Consider the following 19789-nt stretch of genomic DNA (forward strand, 5'->3'; position numbering starts at 1 on the left):
TGATAGGATGCTAGTCTTGAGCTGAAGAGCTAAATAAAGGGACAGTATCCAAGCCCAGAGTTCAAAAACCAAAAGCCAAAAACAAGCCACTGTGTTGTATGTCATATTAACTTCTGGTCAAGGCTTCCCAGTATATTTACATGATGTATCACCTTTGATTGAAACTAATGGCTACTGAATATATATCTCATTTATGAATTATCTCTTTCAGCAACTAATTCATGTCAGACTACTTTTTCTTACTAAGACATTAAACAATGGCTGTGCAAGGCTATGATGTTAACTCACAAAGCTGGGGATCCACATAAGCACCCAATATCTTTCAAAGGTACAAAAAAAAGTCTTATTTTCCTAACCTATGGAGAATCTATGATTAAAATACACACATTGAGTGTAGTTCAATTCTTCATAATATCTTGGTTACATAATTTATTATGCCTTGGGTGAGCCACAACACTGCAGCCCAACCACCTGGCTAGCCAGCCCACCACCAGCCTCTGCATCTTCCTACCCACTCTCCACACTCACATCATCCTCAGCAACTACAATGGGGGCAGCCAGGGATTTCATGATGCAGATGTCATCCATGGCTGCTAGGGTAGCCATAGACTCAGCTAAGGGGCTCATTTTGAAGAGGACCTTGACAGCCTTCAGTGGGGAAAGCTTGGAGCCTGCTGTGCCAGGTGCCCAACATGCCCCTAACCTGCGCTACAGCCCAGCCCTTACAGATGGGGATAGAGCCCTGCTCCTAGAAAATCAAACTGTAGATTGCTCAACCACTCAGTGACTTGTCTCTGTATGAAGGTGTAGTGAGGGCCTGACACAACCATGGTCTAAGCTTCTGAACTAAACAGTCCTAGGTCTGTTTTCACCCTATACCTCCATCAACAGCCAGACTATGACAACAGACTGTACCAGGAGTTAGGAGGGGATTTCTCAGCCCACAAATAACACACAAGACACAAATGTGTAGTTACAGAGTTTATTTTAGAGCACAAAACAAAAAACAAAAAGGTTTTATCATTTGTGTCAAAACTGACACAAAAAACACAAGCCCTTGGAAGCATAGCTCAGGTGGTAGAGCCAGCCAACAAGTAAAAGCCTTCAGATACAGAGTTCAAATACTGGTCTCAAGACAAAAAGGGGGTTGGGGGTGAGTTGCCAGGAGCCAGTGGTTCACGCCTATAATCCTGGTACTCAGGAGGCTGAGATCTAAAGATCTGTTTGAAGCCAGCCTGGGCAGAAAAGTCCCTGAAACTCTTATCTCCAATAAACTATTCAGAAAAAGCCAGAAGTGGCACTGTGGCTCTAAGTGGCAGAGATTTAGCCTTAAGCAAAAGCAGCTCAGGGAAAGAGCCAAGGTCCAGAGTTCATCTCCAGGACTGGCAAAAAAAAAAAATGAAACCTTCCTTTATATCATATAATAGGTTTCAGATCAAATATTTAATTATATTCTGAAAGCTTACCTTTTCAGCTTTATTAAAGCATAACTGGTATATTAAAATTCCTAAGTATAATTAATGTATACAACTTGATGGAGTAGACATACACATGCGTTTCCATCACCATAATCAAGGTAGTCACACTCAACACCTCATTTCCTTGTTCATTTTTTCTTTGTTGTAGTTTCAAGTACTTAACAAAAGATTCTTATTGTTTTTAAGTACAAAATACCTTATTTTTGAAGTATTTGTTACAGAGCACATTCACCACATAGCCTAGCTTATGTATTCTCTTGTTTAGTCATTGTTTCACAGAGTTTCTCCAAGTATAGTCTATGATTACACTGAAATCGTAAATGCTTTCCTAAATAATTTTTGTTTGAGCAAGGAGGTCTTGCTATGCTATGCTGTGTAACCGTGCTGGCCCCAAACTGATGATCCTTCCCAGAGTGTTGTGATTCCCAGACATTTGTGTCCCCCAGATCTCATGTTTTTAACATGACTAAAATTAAAAGTGAAATATAAAGTCCATTATGTAGACTTGCTTCAAGCAAGGAGAGCTTGAAGTGTAAGCAGAAATCACAAGTTTATAGCTTCAAAAAATAGATTGAATGGGGATGGGAAGGTGGCTCAGTGGTAGAGCACTTGTCTTGCATGTCTGAGGCCCTGGGTTCGATTCCTCAACACCACATAAGCAAAAAAAAGAAAGAAAAAAGCTGGAAGTGTGCTGTGACTCAAGTGGTAGAGCGCTAGCCTTGAGCTGAAGAGCTGAGGGACAGCACCCAGGCCCAGAGTTCAGGCCCCATGACCACACACACACACACACACACACACACACACACACACACACACACACACACACACACACACACACACACACACACACACACACACACACACACACACTAGATTAAATCTCCATTTGTGTTTTGTGCATGTCATGTCTCTTCACTTTTCTCCATTATGAATGAGTTAAAAACATTAACAAAATAAGAATACCAGCCAGTGCCAATGGCTCATGCCATAATCCTAGCTACTCAGGAGACAGATCTGAGGTTCGAGGTTCAAAGCCAGCCCAGGCAAGAAAGTCCATGAGACTCTTATCTCCAATAAATCACCAGAAAACTGGAAGTGGCGCTGTGGCTCATAAGAGTGGTAAAGTGCTTCCTCACCATGAGCTGAAGAGCTGAGGGACGGTGCCCGGGCCCAGAGTTCAAGACCCACAACTGACAGGAAAAAAAACAAACAAACCAATTACCCCTTCTCCTTGATCTTAATTGCTTTCATCCTCAAATCCAGTTTTCATCATCATCACACACATACACACCAAACAATGCTTGTTGGCTTAAATCTTACCAGAGAATCATGATACTGACTCAGGTTTATAAATTCCCAAAGTTGTTTACTCTAATTGGGGGGAAAAAAAGTGTGTGTGTGTGTGTGTGTGTGTGTGTGTGTGTGTGTGTGTGTGTGTGTGTGTGTGTGTGTGTGTGTGTGTGTGTGTGTGTGTGTGTGTGTGTGTGTACTTAAAGCTCTATTTATACATTTGGGAGAAAAAAAAAGAGGGAAAGTTGAGAAAGAGTTTCTTTGCTAAGTACAACTGGCCTAACTCAAGAACATGTATAAAATAAGTAAATCACAACCAAATAAAAACATTTTCTGGGGGCTGGGAAGGTGGCTCAGTGGTAGAGTGCTTGCCTTGCATGCCTAAGGCCCTGGGTTCGATTCCTCAGCACCACATAAGCAAAAAGAAAAAAGCCGGAAGTGGCGCTGTGGCTCAAATGGTAGAGCGCTAGCCTTGAGCTGAAGAGCTGAGGGACAGTGCCCAGGCCCAGAGTTCAGGCCCCACGACCGGACCCCCCCCAAAAAAAATGGGGGGGAGGGGAGGACTGGGAAAGTGGCTCAGTAGTAGAGTGCTTGCCTTGCATGCATGAGGCCCTGGGTTTGATTCCTCAGCACCACATAAGCAGAAAAAGCTGGAAGTGGCGCTGTGGCTCAAGTGGTAGAGTGCTAGCCTTGAGCTGAAGAGCTGAGGGACAGAGCCCAGGCCCAGAGTTCAGGCCCCACAACTGGCAAAAAAAATAAAAAATAAATAAAAGTTTATAAAAAAAACAAAAACATTTTCTGAACCATATTGTTTCCAATAAAAGCAGAGACCAAGCCAGGTGCCAGTGGCTCACATCTGTAATCCTAGCAACTCTGGAGGCTGGGATCTGAGGATCGTGGTTTTCAAAGCCAGCCAAGGCAAGAAAGGGCGGGGGGACGTTTTTTGTTGTTGTTTTGCAGGTCCTGGGACTTGAACTCAGGGCCTATGTGCTGTCCCTGAGCTTCTTTGGCTCAAGGCTAACAGTCTACCACTTATGGTAGAGGCCATTTATGAGTAGTTTATTGGAGATGAAGAGTCTCAAGGACTTTTCTGCCTAGGCTGGTTTTGCATAGAAACCCTCAGATCTCAGCCTCATTAGTAAGCAGGATTACAGGTATGAACCACCAATGCCCAGCCCTGAGAGTCTTATCTCCAATTAACCACCAGAAAACTGGAAGTAGCTGTGACTCACAGTGCTACTAGACTCATAGTGCTAGCTAGCCTGAAGGAGAAAAGCTCAAGACAGTGCCCATGCGGTTTGAGTTCAAGCCCCAAGACCAATAAAAACAAACAAACAAAAAACACCAGATATTTTAAATTCTGAAGGTCCAAAATGTCCCAAGCAAAAATATTAAGCATTATTTTTTATCTTAAGTAAGTCAATTTACCATTAAATTTTAACATTAGAAATTAAATAAAGAAGCCGGGCGCTGGTGGCTCACGCCTATAATCCTAGCTACTCAGGAGGCTGGTATCTGAGGATCAAGGTTCAAAGCCAGCCTGTGCAGGAAAGTCCATGAGACTCTTATCTCCAATAAACCACTAGAAAACTGGGCGCTGTGGCTCAAGCAGTAGAGTGCTGGCCTTGAGATGAAGAGCGCAGGGACAGTGCTCAAGCCCAGAGTTCAAGCCCCATGACTGATCAAATAAATAAATAAACTCATTACATTACTCATGTAACTGTAACCCCTCTGTACAACACGTTTACAATAAAATAATTTTTTTTTAAAAATTAAATAGCTAGGTGCCAGTGGCTCATACTGGTAATCCTAGCTACTCAGGAGGCTGAGATCTGAGGACCACAGCTGAAAGCTGAGCAGGAAAATATGGGAGACTCATCACCAATTAACCACCAGAAAACTGGAAGTGGCGCTATAGCTCAAGTGGTAGAGCGCTAGCCTTGAGCTGAAGAGCTGAGTGAGGGACAGTGCCCAGGCCCAGAGTTCAGGCCCCATCACTGACAAAAAATTAATTAATTAAATAGTGATAGAGTTGAGAAAGCAGCTCAGTGATAGAGAACACTTGCCAAGCACAGTAGGCAGGGCAGAGTGAGAGCTTCGAAGAGGTCTGAAGGGGGGAAAAGTAACTAAAAACTAATGGTTGCTGGGCACGGGTGGCTCATGCCTGTAATCCTAGCCCCTTAGGAGGCTGAGATCTGAGGATCGCAGTTCAAAGCCAGCCTGGGCAGGAAAATCTTTGATACGCTATTTCCAATTAAGTACCAAAAAAGCCGTAAGTGGACCTGTGGCTCAAGTGGTAGAGCACTAGCCTTGAGCAAAAGCTCAGGGACAGTGCCCAGGTCCAGTTCAAGGCCCAGGACCAGCAACAAAGGAATAAAAAAAAAAAAAACTAAACAATTTAACAAAACAAAAAGTTACAGTTCCAGTTTGGGAAATTTAGAACAAACTTCAGAAGAACAAAAATTCTATTTCACATAGGCACTCCCACTAACAGACTGCCTCCTGGAATTGTACATCAGACAGTTACCAATACCAAAAATGCAAACCTTTTCTTCCCATTTCTGAACACATTAGACAGGTCCTCATGTATATCATTTTTTAGAAACATTTGCTGTAAGTTTTCTTCAGATGTTATTCTATTCTAAAAAGGAAAGTTCAGCCGGGCACCAGTGGCTCACACGTGTAATCCTAGCTACTCAGGAGGCTGAGATTTGAAGATCATGATTCAAAGCCAGCCAGGGCAGGAAAGTCTGAGAGAGTCTTATCTCCAATAAACCACTAAAAAACAGGAAGTGACACTGTGGCTCAAGTGGTAGAGCACTCACCTTGAGCTAAAGAGCTGAGGGACAGAGCCCAGGCCCCAGACTTCAAGCCCCATGACCGACATACACAAAAAAAGGAAAGTTCAACAATTGATGTTAATTTCTTACCAAAAAAAAAAAATCAATCTATTCTAAGAACTAGTTTTAGTATTCTAATTTCTTGCTGTTTGGGGTTTTTTCTGTTTGTTTGTTTGTTTGTTTTCCTTTTGAGATAGTGGGTCACTCTGAAGCTTAGGCTGGGTTCAAACACACAATCATCCTGTCTTTAAGTCTTCCTCCCGAAGTGCTGGGATTGCATGCTGCTTGCTGCCCAGCCCACACATAGCTCTTTGTTTTCTGGATCCACCCACCTCCAGTGTAAGAATCATGCTACTTGCTTTTATCATGCTACTTTTGGGGAGGAGGGGGGCCAGTTCTGAGGCTTGAACTCTGGGCCTGGTCACTGTCCTTGAACTTCTTTTGCTCAAAACTAGCACTCTACCACTTTTGCCACAGCACCAATCCCAGCCTTTTCTGTGTACTGAGGAAAGGAACCCAGGGCTTCATGCATGCCTGGTAAGCACTCTACCACTAAGCGACATTCTCAGGCCTCCAATACCTTTTAATGTACAACTAAAGCCTATTCTTAAATCTTGATCCTTACTTGATCAGAAGTAAAACGTGGTGGGCGTGGGCATGTGTGTTTGTGTGTGTCTGTGTGTACACCTACATATATGTCCTATCAAAATCACAAAGCAGCCACACTACAGATGCACAGACCTTGTTTTCAGGTTCAAAACATCATGTAAAGAATATTTTGAGGGGCTGGGAGGGTGGCTCAGTGGTAGAGCGCTTGCCTTGCATGCATGAGGCCCTGGGTTCGATTCCTCAGCACCACATAAGCAAAAAGAAAAAAGCTGGAAGTAACACTGTGGCTCAAGTGGTAGAGCGCTAGCCTTGAGCTGAAGAGCTGAGGGACAGTGCCCAGGTCCAGAGTTCAGGCCCACGACCGGACCCCCATCCCAAAAAAATGTACTTCAAGGGGCTGGGAAGTTGGCTCAGTGGTAGAGTGCTTGCCTTGCATGCATGAGGCCCTGGGTTCGATTCCTCAGCACCACATAAGCAAAAAGAAAAAAGCCAGAAGTGGTGTTGTGGCTCAAGTGGTAGAGTGCTAGCCTTGAGCTGAAGAGCTGAGGGACAGCGCCCAGGCCCAGAGTTCAGGCCCCATGATAGGACCCAAAAAAAAAAGAATATTTTGAGCTGGGCGCTGGTGGCTCACGCCTGTAATCCTAGCTACTCAGGAGGCTGAGATCTGAGGATCAAAGCCAGCCCAGGCAGGAAAGTCTGTGAGACTCTTATCTCCAATAAACCACTAGAAAACCGGAAGTGGCGCTTTGGCTCAAGCGGTAGAGCCCTGGCCTTGAGCTGAAGAGTGCGGGGACAGTGCCCAAGCCCAGAGTTCAAGCCCCACAACCTACAAAAAAAAAAAAAAAAAAAAAGAATATTTTGAGGCTAGGAAAGTAGCTTAGTGGTAGAGTGCTTGCCTAGCACACATGAAGCACTGGGTCCAATTTCTCAGCACCACATAAACAGAAAGGGCCAGAAGTGGAGCTATGGATCAGGTGGTAGAGCACTAGCCTTGAGCACAGAGAGGCTCAGGGACAGCACCCAGGCCCTGAGTTCAAGCTCCAGGAAGGAAAAAAAAAGAAAAAAAAATTATTTTGAGAGAGCAAGGTGACTTGGTCCAAAAAGGAATGTGTTCTTTATCTAACTTACATAACTATAACCTCTCAGTACATCACCTTTATAATAATAAAATTTTGAAAAAGTATTGATAACTTTTTTCTCATATGAAGATAGGGTATTCTCTTTAGAATACTTGAAAGTATTTCCAGCGTAAAAGTTTTCATTTGATTTTTGAGACAAGGGTCTCACTGAATAACCCAAGCTGGCCCCAAACTCACAGCTTCTGTTGCTCAGCCTCCTGTATAACTGGGGTACATAATGCTGGGATTATAAGTATGCATCACACACTTGGTTGCATCCTTAAAACTGTTTAACAGGGGCTGGGAAAGTGGCTCAGTGGTACAGTGCTTGCTTCGCATGCATGAGGCCTGGGTTCGATTCCTCAGCACTACATAAGCAAACAAACAAAAAAAAGCTGGAAGTGGCGCTGTGGCTCTAGTGGTAGAGCACTAGCCTTGAGCTGAAATGCTGAGGGACAGGCCCAGAGTTCAGGCTCCACAACCAACCACAAAAACACAGGCTCCACAACAAACCACAAAAACAAAAACAAACAAACAAACAAAAAACTGTTTAACAGATGGGTCATCCAGTCAATATTTAGTCAACACCAGCAGAATCTTAAAAATAGAAAATGTAATGGACTATGCACAATAAAAATAAAGTACAGTGGGGCTGGGAAGGTGGCTCAGTGGTAGAGTGCTTGCCTTGCATGCATGAGGCCCTGGTTTCGATTCCTCAGCACCACATAAACAGAAAAGGCCAGAAGTGGCACTGTGGCTCAAGTGGTAGAGTGCTAGCCTTGAGCTGAAGAGCTGAGGGACAGCACCCAGGACTAGAGTTCAAGCTCCACAACCGACAAAAAATTAAAGTAAATAAAAAAATAAACCGGAAGTGATGCTGTGGCTCAAACGGTAGAGCACTCGCCTTGAGCTGAAGAGCTGAGGGACCTTGCCCAGGCCCAGAGTTCAAGCACCATGACTGACAAAAAAAAATATCCAAAAACTACTAAAACTATCATCAAATACAAAAGGCTGGGGCTGGGAAGGTGGCTCAGTGGTAGAGCGCTTGCCTTGCATGCCTGATGCCCTGGGTTCGATTCCTCAGCACCACACAAGCAAAAAGAAAAAGGCCAGAAGTGGTGCTGTGGCTCAAGTGGTAGAGAGCTAGCCTTGAGCTGAAGAGCTGAGGGACAGCGCCCAGGCCCAGAGTTCAGGCCCTACAACTGGACCCCCAAAAAAACAAAACAAAAAAACAAAAGGCTGATTTGTGGATGAATATAAGTTACACATGTATGATGTATGTATCATAAATATAATAGAAAATAAATATGCAAGACATCTCTGTAACAGAAGAGAAAAAGAAATCAAACAAATTCTCTATATACTTTCCCAAACCTTAAATCTTCATGAGAAATGTTACACAACAATCCAGACCTACAACCTAAAATCTCTAAATTACTTTAAGCAACCACACAGAGTTACTAAAAATACATGTTAAAAGTCAGGTGCTGTGGTGTGTACGTGTACTCTCAGCTACTCAGAAGGCTGGAGGACTACTTAAAAGCTGAGCTGACCAGGAGCGCAGGGCCAGCAACCTAAGACTTTTCTCAAGACAAAACAAACACACAGAAACAAAAAGGAACAGGAAAAAAAAAGTCACTAAGATTTTTAATGCTATTACTCTGTATATACGGGTACATAGTATTTTATTTTTTGGGGGGTCTGGTCGTGGGGCCTGAACTCTGGGCCTGGGCGCTGTCCTCAGCTCTTCAGTTCAAGGCTAGCGCTCTACCACTTGAGCCACAGCGCCACTTCCGGCTTTTTTTTTCTGCTTATGTGGTGCGGAGGAATTGAACCCAGGGCCTCATGCAAGGCAAGCGCTCTATCACTGAGCCACCTTCCCAGCCGTATAGTGTTAGTGTTATTTTATTACCAAAGAGGTTTAAATATTCTCAACAAAAACTTCAACTTGACAAATGTTTAAACAGGAAAACAAGTAAGGGCATGGTGGTACATGCCTATAATCCCAACATGGAGAGACTGAAGGAGGACTTGATGTTTGTAGTCACCTTGAGCTACATAGGGAGACACCATCTAAAATTAAACAGATAAAATGCCTGGGAGCTAGTAGCTCACACCTGTAATCCTAGCTACTCAGGAGACTGAGATCTGAGGATCATGTATCGAAGCCAGCCCAGGCAGGAAAGTCCCTGAGATTCTTATCTCCAATTAACCACCAGAAAACCAGAAGTGGTACTCTGGCTCAACTGGGAGAATGCTCTCCTTGAGCTGAAGAGCTGAGGGACAGCGCCCAGGCCCAGAATTCAAGTCCCACAACAAACACACAAACAAAAAAAACCAAGTCTACTACAACTGTAAGTCCAGTTTCAAAGCATCTGAGACCACCCAGTAGAGACCACTGGGCTCACTCTCTGAGACTAAAAAAAAGGGTATGGGAAGTGGCGCTGTAGCTCAAGTGGTAGAGCGCTAGCCTTGAGCTGAAGAGCTGAGGGCCCAGAGTTCAAGCCCCACGACCGACCAAAAAAAAAAAAATTGGGGCTGGGAAGTTGGCTCAGTGGTAGAGCGCTTGCCTCGCATGCATGAGGCCCTGGGTTTGATTCCTCAGCACCACATAAGCAGGAAAAAAAAGCCGGAAGTGGCGCTGTGGCTCAAGTGGTAGAGTGCTAGCCTTGAGCTGAGGAGCTGAGGGACAGCGCCCAGGCCCAGCGTTCAGGCCCCACGACCGGACCCCCAAAAAAAAAAAAAAACTAAAAAAGGGTATGGACAAGAAACTACCATTGAATTAATGGTAATTAATTGAAATTAATGAAATTAATCTATTTTAATGTGATTTGACCCCTTTTTGAATCTTGTGATAGATTAACGTGTGGAGATACCAACTAGTGGGCAACAGAACAAAACTGAAATATGGCAGGCAATGTGAGGAAATAGAAGCTTTGGAACTGGCTTAACAAGAGCTACTCAAGAGAAATTCATACTTAAGTAAAAAAAAATTGGGGGGACTGGGAAGGTGGCTCAGTGGTAGAGCGCTTGCCTTGCATGCATGAGGCCCTGGGTTCGATTCCTCAGCACCACATAAGCAAAAAGAAAAAAGCCGGAAGTGGCGCTGTGGCTCAGGGGTAGAGCGCTAGCCTTGAGCTGAGGAGCTGAGGGACAGTGCCCAGGCCCAGAGTTCAGGCCCCACGACCGGACCCCCCCCCAAAAAAAAATTGGGTCATGCAGTTTTTCATATTCACATTTTAAAATAAACTTTTATAATAATCAAAACAAACAGAACGTATGAACATAACAAGACTTTCTGTATAAAGATACTTTTTAAGCTCTGGTGGGTTCAGTTCAAGCTTGGAATCCTAGCTACTCAAGAGGCTGCAATCTGAGGATCAAGGTTCAAAGATAGCCTGAAAAGGCAAGTCTGTGATACTCTTTATCTTCAATTAACCACCAGAGCTAATCAAACAAACCTTTTTGGCTCCCAAAAGAAAACAAGCTACGGTATAAGAATAAGAATGACACATGCCATACCATGCTGTTCCAAACCTCTAGTGGCTGGAGACACGATCAAGTCTACCAATGATAAAGCCCTGAAAATAAGACAATCTACAATTTACTTTTCTGGTGGTGTTGGGGTTTGAACTCATGTCTTCCTACTTTTTAGGCAAGAAGCCCTATCTACCATGCCCCTCACCCCTTTTCCTTTATTTTTTTCAGAGAGTGGGCCCTCTGTTTTTGTTCTGCCAAGGCTAACCTTTGACTGTGATCCTATGTCCATAGATGCTAGGATCCTGGATTACTTGTAGAGATAAGGTCTTGCTGCTGGCCTCAAACCTACATCTGTCTCTCAAGATTTCCACTCATAGCTGGATAGCCACCATTCTAGCACAAATTAGCAACATCTTCTATGGTAGCATTGCTTTATAAGTTATAAACTAGGGTTCTACAATTATTTAAAACCTACTGCTAGATAGTAGCTTTTATTTTCTGAACACCGAAAATAAATTAGGATACATAAAAGAAATACATAAAATTGACTGGTTTCATTTTCTCCAAATGTTTTTTGCCAGTCCTGAGGCTTGAACTTTGATCAAGACTAGCACTCTACCACTTCAGCCACAACACCACTTCCAGCCTTTTCTGAGTAGTTTATTGGAGATAACTCACAAACTTTCCTGCCAGGGCTGGCTTCAAACCACGATCCTCAGATCTCATCCTCCTGAGTAGCTAGGATTACAGGTGTGAACCACCAGTACCTGGCTCCAAACTGGTTTTACAAGCTAGCTTAGATGAAGGAGAAATTGAAGGGTACTGTTAAACTTAAAATAATCTTTAAACCACCTGCTGATGGCTCACACCTGTAATCCTTAGCTATTCAAGAGGCTAAGATCTGTGGATCACAGTTCAAAGACAGCCTGGGCAGTTAAGTCCATGAGACTCTTTATCTCCAATTAACTACCAGAAAACCCAAAGTGTCTCAAAGTGGTAGAGTGCTAGCCCTGAGCAAAAAGAGCTCAGATACAGCATCCAGTCTCTGTGTTCAAGCCCAACGACCAACCAAAACTTTAAATATATATATATATATATATATATATATATATATATATATATATATATATATATAAAACCTTCTTAATTAAGGGGCCGGGAACGTGGCTTAGTGGTGGAGTACTTGTCTAGCATCCATGAAGCCCTGAGTTAGATTCCTCAGTACCACATACACAAACAAACAAAGCCAGAAGTTGTGCTGTGGCTCAAGTAGTAGAATGCTAGCCTTCAATATAAAGAAGTTCAGGGATAATGCTCAAACCCGAGTTCAAGCACCAGGACTGGCAAAGTGTTTTTTAAATTGTCTGTCTATAATTTTCAGACTATTTAAAAATCACCAGACATTGCTGGGTGCCAGTGGCTTACGTCTGTAATCCTAGCTACTCAGGAAGCTGAGTACTGAGGATCATGGTTCAAGGCCAGCCTGGACAGGAAAGTCCTTGAAACTCTTATCTCCAATAAACCACCAGGAAAGTGGTGCTGTGGCTCAAGTGGTAGAGCCCTAGCTTTGAGCTCAAGTGCACAGGGACAATGCCCAGGCCCAGAGTCCAAGCCCCACCAACAATCAAAAACAAAACAAAACAATCACCAGACATGCTGCACAAATGAATTCACATTACCACCAGAGAAAGCTAACTCCAATTTGGTCAGCTACTAGATATTGTATAGTAGCATTTTGAAGCCCAGAGACGTTTTACAACGGTCTACCAACATTTATTGCATTAAAAATTACAAGTTTTTTTTGGAGACAGAGTCTCATTATGGACCCAGCCAGGCCTCAAACTATATAACCCCCCTGCCTCAGCTTTCCCAGTGCAGAGCTTACAGTCTCAAATGTCAATATTCAGGACAGGAATACTTTTAAAATACTTATTCACTTAACAAGAAACCCACGTTAACTAAACATTGAAAGAGAAAAAAATAAACATTATAACAATGGCATTCTTTCACAGTTTTACAAATCTCTATTTTTCTTTGTGCTACACTGGGACTTGAACTTAGTATGTGATGCTTGTTTTGCTCATTGACTGGAGGCTCTATTGGAGCAGAGCCAAAGCCCAACTCCATTACAAATCTAATTCTGACTAAACCAAATTATGACTAATTTTCCACTGCATCTACATTCAATGCAATAAACTGTTTGAAATATTCATGTAATGATAAATTGGAATTATAACAATTATATATGTATATATATATTTTTTTTGGGGGGGGGTCCGGTTGTGGGGCTTGAACTCTGGGCCTGGGCACTGTCCCTCAGCTCTTCAGCTCAAGGCTAGCGCTCTACCATTTGAGCCACAGCGCCACTTCCGGCTTTTTTCTTTTTGCTTATGTGGTGCTGAGGAATCGAATCCAGGGTCTCATGCATGCAAGGCAAGCGCTCTACCACTGAGCCACCTTCCCAGCCCCACAATTTTATATTTTTAAAAATGAAAAAAAAAAAAGCTGGAAGTGAAGCTGTGGCTCAAGTGGCAGAGCACATTAGCCTTGAGCAAAAATGCTAGAAGAGAGCTTCCAAGTCTTGAGTTCAAGTCCCACTACCAACACATACAAAAAATTATCTGATAATTCAATAGCCTTCTAGGACAATTCTGGACTGCTCTCTTCCAGACTATATCCAAACCTCACAAGAGGTAATTTCCTAAAAACTAGTTGCCATAGGCTAAAACTCCTATCCAATCTTGCTTACTGTTAAATTAAAAATGGCCTACCTTCTATTTTGAAGGTACCTTTTAACCATATTTAATCATGACTGATTTATTTTTTTTTTTTGCCAGTCCTAGGGCTTGAACTCAGGGCCTGGACACTGTCCCTGAGCTTCTTTTGCTCAAGGCTAGTACTCTACCACTTGAGCCACAGTACCAATTGCAGCTTTTTCTGTTTATGTGGTTACTGAGGAATGGAACCCAGGGTTTCTTGCATGCTAGGCAAGCACTCTAACACTAAGCCACATTCCCAGCCATTGACTGATTATTTTGAAAAATTGATTTCCTGAATTACATGTACCTTCCAAATATTAACCCTCCCCCCCCCCAATAACCCTACATTCATTAGCATCACTAATTCTCAAGTATTGGGAATCTATTGAGTTTAGGATAGCTGAAACAAGCTTTCCAAAACTCTGTTTTTTTTCCTTAAAGCTCCTATTCCTATGACCATAAATACTGCAGTTCCCTTCCCTCAGCACCACATAAGCAAAAAGAAAAAAGCCGGAAGTGGCGCTGTGGCTCAAATGGTAGAGCGCTAGCCTTGAGCTGAAGAGCTGAGGGACAGTGCCCAGGCCCAGAGTTCAAACCCCACAACCGGAACCCCCCCCCAAAAAAAAAATATATATATATAGTTACATTATACTCAAATGTGTGCTAAATACCCAAACACAGGGGTCAACAACTGTCATGTGGTCTTCTGGATAAAAATGGAGCTTGGGGGGGGCGCGGGGGAAGCAAAGGAAGGGGTGACGTCCAAAAAAGAAATGTACCCCCCCCAAAAAAAGCAAAGCCGGGCACCAGTGGCTCACGCCTGTAATCCTAGTTACTCAGGAGGCTGAGATCTGAGCATCATGGTTCAAAACCAGCCGGGGCAGGAAAGTCCATGAAACTCATCTCCAATAAACTACCAGAAAACCTAGAAGTGGCGCTGTAGCTCAAGTGGTAGAGTGGTAGCCTTGAGCTGAAGAGCTGAGGGACAGAGCTCAGGCCCAGAGTTCAAGCCCCATGACCGACAAAAAATAAATAAAATGTACTCACTACCTAACTTATGAAATGGTAACCCCTCTGAAAACACCTTAATATTAAAAAATTTTAATAGAACTTGGTGAATTCCAAGTACTCTTCCTCAAAACCGTTATTCTTCTTTCCACTTCCACTCTAGTTAAAGACAAGCTCAAGGATCAAGGTCTAATGAACCCTTTTTTTTCTTTCTGGTTTTGCAGTGCTAACATCAACCCTAAGGCTCTGAACATGCTACGCAAGTACTCTACGAACGCTGAGATAAAACCCCACTTTCATCAAGAACTTTTTTTTTTTTTTTTGGTCATGGGGCCTGAACTCTGGGCCTGGGCGCTATCCCTCAGCTCTTCAGCTCAAGGCTAGTGATCTACCACTTGAGCCACAGTGCCATTCTGGCTTTTTCTGCGTATGTGATGCTGAGGAATCGAACTCAGGGCCTCATGCGTGCAAGGCAAGCAACTCTACCACTGAGCCACCTTCCTACCCTAATCATCAAGAACTTTTTAAGGCTCAGTGGTAGAGTGCTTCTCTAGCATACACAAAGACCTGGGTTCAATTCCTCAGTACCATATAAACAGAAAAAGCTGGAAATGATGCTGTGGCTCAAGTGATACATTGCTAGCCTTGAGCAAATGAAGCTCAGGGACAGTGCCCAGGCTCTGAGTTCAAGCCCCAGGCCTGGCCAAAAAAAAGAAAACTTTTTGCAAGGCTAAGTCCAAACCCTAGAATTGCCATATTCATGTATTAGTATGCACATTAAGTAATATATATGTATTGCGTATCTGTATATTACATAGTTTATTATACATATATACAACTGTATACAAATACATATGTATCTATATATTTACATATAATATATAATTATATACCTACATATGTACATATACTATATATACACATGTACATGTATTATATATACAGATGTAAAATTAAAATTAAAGGCTTGAGGCAAGGTCATGGGATAGAATACTTACTAACAAACATAAAGGCCCTTAGGTTCAAATCCCAAAAGTGCCCCAAAGTCTAGACATCTACTAAGACCTTTTTTTAAAAAACAAAGTCTATTTAGCTGGTCTCTAACTCAAAATCTTCATTCCTCAGCCTCCCACACCACTGGCATTACAGGAGTGACCCACTATGCTGGGTTTGTTTGATGACATGAAGGTATTGCTAACCTTCTGCTTGCAATGACCTTTGCAATTCTCCTATCTCCACCTCCCAAGTAGTTGAGATTACAGATGTGAGCCTTAATGCCTGGCTCTTTAAGAAATTAAAATTTTAAGCTATGTACCAACTGCCAACTGTCTTTTGACTGTTGCTAAGGTAAAAGCAGCATTACTCACCATTGCTTTACCATCAGTGAAAAAATGCCAACAGAATAAAAACAGACCACCTCAGCATTATTTTTAAGTTTGAATCTTATGCACACTCTTCTAAAAGTATCTAAAAGATGACATCACCACCATCATTCCCCCCCAAACATCCTCCACAGATCACACTGAGAACCAACAGCTACCCAATATTACTGCCCACCAGCAGGTCTTAGTTCTACATTTTATGACTACAAAAACTACTCTAATTCTATGGCAGCCCCAAGTCTTGCTACTACTCTCTACCAGCAACCTCAACATTCTATGAATATGGCATGAATGCTAAGCTACTGATACTGGTTTCCTTCCTTTCGGACCTGACTAGCCAAGTAGAGCAGGAATATAAGATACATTTCACATGGGTATTATGCTTTGTATTAACACGTGATTCTCAACCAGAAAATTTTACACCGTGAGATACATCTAGCAAAATGTGGAGACATTTTTGTGAGAGAGGAGTTGTCTCTGAGAATTAAGTAAAGGGCAAGGACACTGTTAACACTACAATACACAAAACAGCTTGCCTAGACTAAGTGAAAAATGTTAATAGATTTTAAGACCTCCAAAAATTTTGCCTACTTCACGACCTTGACTTCTAAAAAAAAAAAAAAAAACCCAGACACTTTATCACAATATTATGTAACAAATCATCTATTCTTTTTTTTTTTTTTTTGTCAGTCATGGGGCTTGAACTCCGGGCCTGGGCGCTGTCCCTCAGCTCTTCAGCTCAAGGCGAGCGCTCTACCACTTGAGCTACAGCACCACTTCCGGTTTTCTAGTGGTTTATTGGAGATAGGAGTCTCACGGTCTTTCCTGCCCGGGCTGGCTTTGAACCGCGATTCTCAGATCTCAGCCTCCTGAGTAGCTAGGATTACAGGCGTGAGCCACCGGCACCCGGCTAAATCATCATACTCATTTAAGAGGTCCATGTATAAACCTCACTCCAATTTAGCAATTGGACAAGTATACCAAAATTCAAAACAAGTCAAAGACAAAATAGCTAAGAAATAACAATTCAACACATCAAAGAAACAAATGAATGACTATGTGACTCCCTTCAACATGAAAAGCAAAGAATGCCTCAGTAATTGTTTTTAAAAAAAGTGCCAGTATTCGGGAGGCTGTAAGTTCACTCTTCAATACCTTAGGAGGAAAAATAAAGAGTGAATAAAGCAAATTAGTAAGAACTTGGGGGGAGGGGGGGGAGTCAGTGTGGGATTTTAACTCAGAGTCTGAGTGCTGTCCCTGAGCTTTTTGTTGTTGTTGTTCAAGGCTCTACCACTTTGAGCCACAGTTCCACTTCCAGTTTTCTGGTGGTTAATTAGAAATAAGTCTCAGGGACTTTTCACCCAGGCTGGCTTTGAACCCAGATCCTCAGATCTCAACCTTCTGAGTAGCTACGATAACAGTGCTATTAAGGACTAGTTACTTTATGCAGAATGTGATCTTTTCACTCTTTCAAAATGTAGTTTAAGCTAGGAATGTGGCTTAGTGGTAGAGTGGTTCTCTAGCATGCATGAAGCCCTGGGTTTGAGTCCTCAACAACATAAAACAGAAAAAGCCGAAAAGGCACTGTGGCTCAAGTGGTAGAGTGCTATAGCCTTGAGCAAATGAAGCTCAAGGCCAGTGTGCAGGCCTGACTGAGTTCAAGCCCCAGGACTGGCAATAAATAAATAAAGTGAAAGTTTAATCCTAAATGTCCTTCAGTACTTCACAGTAAACTTGGCCTTAAAATGGAGTAAGTAATGACAACCACCTATTCAGTTCAAATCTCAAGCAACACTTGGGAAAAGAGATACCTGCATGTGTACATGTGTTGACACTTCCTTTTATGCAAGTGAACCAACTTGCAAAAGTTTTCTGAAGCATTTAGTCTTAATAAAAAAAAAAGTACCTGTCCTCTATCCTAATGCAGTGGCCATGCTCTTTCACTCCAATTTTTAGTATACATAGGTCGCCATAAAGTGAAAATACAATGGAAACTTATACCTTTCTTCCTCATAGAATGTCAAGAAAAGCATAAAAGCCACAAATTCCCTAACATTATTTATAAATTGGGGCCATTTCTTCCGTGTGATCTTTTCCTAACATTTCAATATAGTGACATGATTATCAGAAAGAGAAGTTCCTTTCAAAAACAGCAATAAAAACAGGCGCTTACACAAGGTCATCACATGAACTGACTCCAACTGTTTATGTGAATCCCTACTGAATTGAAATCATCACAGAAACCTGGTTTAGCCTGGACTCTCCTCGGCTTTTGCTTCTTCCCACGCCATCAAAGGAGGGCTTAGTTAACAGGGACAGCATGGATCTCACATTGAATCTTGCATCCTTTTTTATTCTTATCTGTAGACAAACACTGTTAACTGGTCAAATTTTAAAAAGAATCTGTCTAAAAAAGTTACTCGGCTGATCTACATTCACTGTACCTAGAAATCATGTAACCTTTCATTTGGATCTAACATAAGCAAAATTTGGTTTTCGTACCACAAAGACAAAAGAAAACACGATCCTGGTGTGCAAGAGAGCACTTTGACGCTGAAATGGAAGGAATAATTTGATCATTTCGGTCCCCGCACTGCAGATAACGCAGGATAAAAAAGCGGTGTGTACTTTTTACTCAGTGAGTTTCCAGACGCCTCATTCTTAGAAGAGAGAGGCGACAACTTACAAAACTCCCCATCTGTGTGCTCGGCCCGGTGGAGTTGGCGGCACCTAACTCAATCAGGAGAGGGGGGTGCGGGGCAAAGACCGAGAAAAGGCAGCAAGCGGAACGGAACGGGGCTCCCGCATCAAAACGCAACGGGGACCGGCAACACCCGGCAGCCCGCGGCCGGGAGCGGCCCTCGGTCAGCAGGGTCGGGGCTGGGGTGCTCCGGGCTGGCGTGCGGAGGGGAGCTCCGGAGGACGGCATCCGACGGGACGCGAGCGGGGCTCCCCGCCCGCGCGCGCCCCCACCGGGGAGGCGGAAGTGGGGCGAGCGAGCGCGGCGCACGACGGAGACAACGCGAATCCACGGGAACCTAGGCGTCGCGGCGGAGGCGGCCCGGCCCCGGCGGGAGACGCAGGCCGGGGCTCGGTGGGCCGAGACCCCGCGGGCTCCTCCAGCGGGGCAAGGCCCCCGCGGGTCCGGCCGCCCACCCAGCGGGGAGACCCCGGCCCCCTCCCCGCGGGGCGAGGCCCGGCCGCGCGCCCCTCCCCTCCCCCTGCCCGGGCCCAGTCGGCGTGCGGGGAAAACAAAAACACAAGCACTTACAACGGCATCGTCTCCGGCGCCGGCACCGCCCAGTCACTTCCCCCCCGCAACCGCCGCCGCTGCCGCCCTGGGCATGATCCACTGAGGCGGGAGGGAGGGGGGGGGCCTGGCTCAGCCCTGGGTCCAACCCCACTCCCGCGCCCGCTCCCGCCGCTTTAAGCGCTTCTCCTCCTTCCCCTTCGTCCCAACATGGCGCCCGAGCGCTACCACAGCAACGTTCTAGAACCGCTGACGTCACCGCGCACGCCGGGCGCGCGCCTGCGCACCAGGTGTCGGGCGCCGCGTAGCCTCACGGGAAGTGTAGTTCCGGAAACGGAGGCGGTTCCCGCAATTTCGATTCTAAACCTCTCACGTTTCGGCAGTGTGTGTCCGGTGGCCTGTGGGAGCTCGTCTCCGAGGCTCAGAAAGACACGTCCTCCCTCAGACGAGGGCGACGCGGCCTGGTGGGCGCGAGAGAGGCGCGGGGAGAAACAGACCCGCCAAACGCCGCTTCCGGCTCGTCGCGAAGTCCCGCCTTCCGGGACGCGGAAGGAGGCGCGTCCTGGGGGCCGAGC

The 19789-nt window shown here is 44.2% G+C and overlaps 1 protein-coding gene across 5 annotated transcripts in view; it reads right to left on the minus strand.

The window, feature by feature from the left end:
- Positions 1-19461, minus strand: part of Papola (poly(A) polymerase alpha) — a 73735-nt gene extending 54274 nt beyond the window's left edge. For all 5 annotated transcript variants that reach the window (XR_011367139.1, XM_069997625.1, XM_069997623.1 and 2 more), the window contains exon 1: positions 19236-19461. Coding sequence is in view for 4 of the 5 variants with exons in the window: in XM_069997625.1 (XP_069853726.1) it covers positions 19236-19243 (8 nt within the window). In the remaining variant the exon portion in view is untranslated. The remainder of the gene's footprint in view (positions 1-19235) is intronic.
- Between the last annotated feature and the right edge of the window lie 328 nt (positions 19462-19789).

This window comes from Dipodomys merriami, unplaced genomic scaffold, assembly GCF_024711535.1.
Source record: "Dipodomys merriami isolate MVZ:Mamm:240054 unplaced genomic scaffold, mDipMer1.0.p SCAF_50, whole genome shotgun sequence".
Classification (NCBI taxonomy): Eukaryota; Metazoa; Chordata; class Mammalia; order Rodentia; family Heteromyidae; genus Dipodomys; species Dipodomys merriami.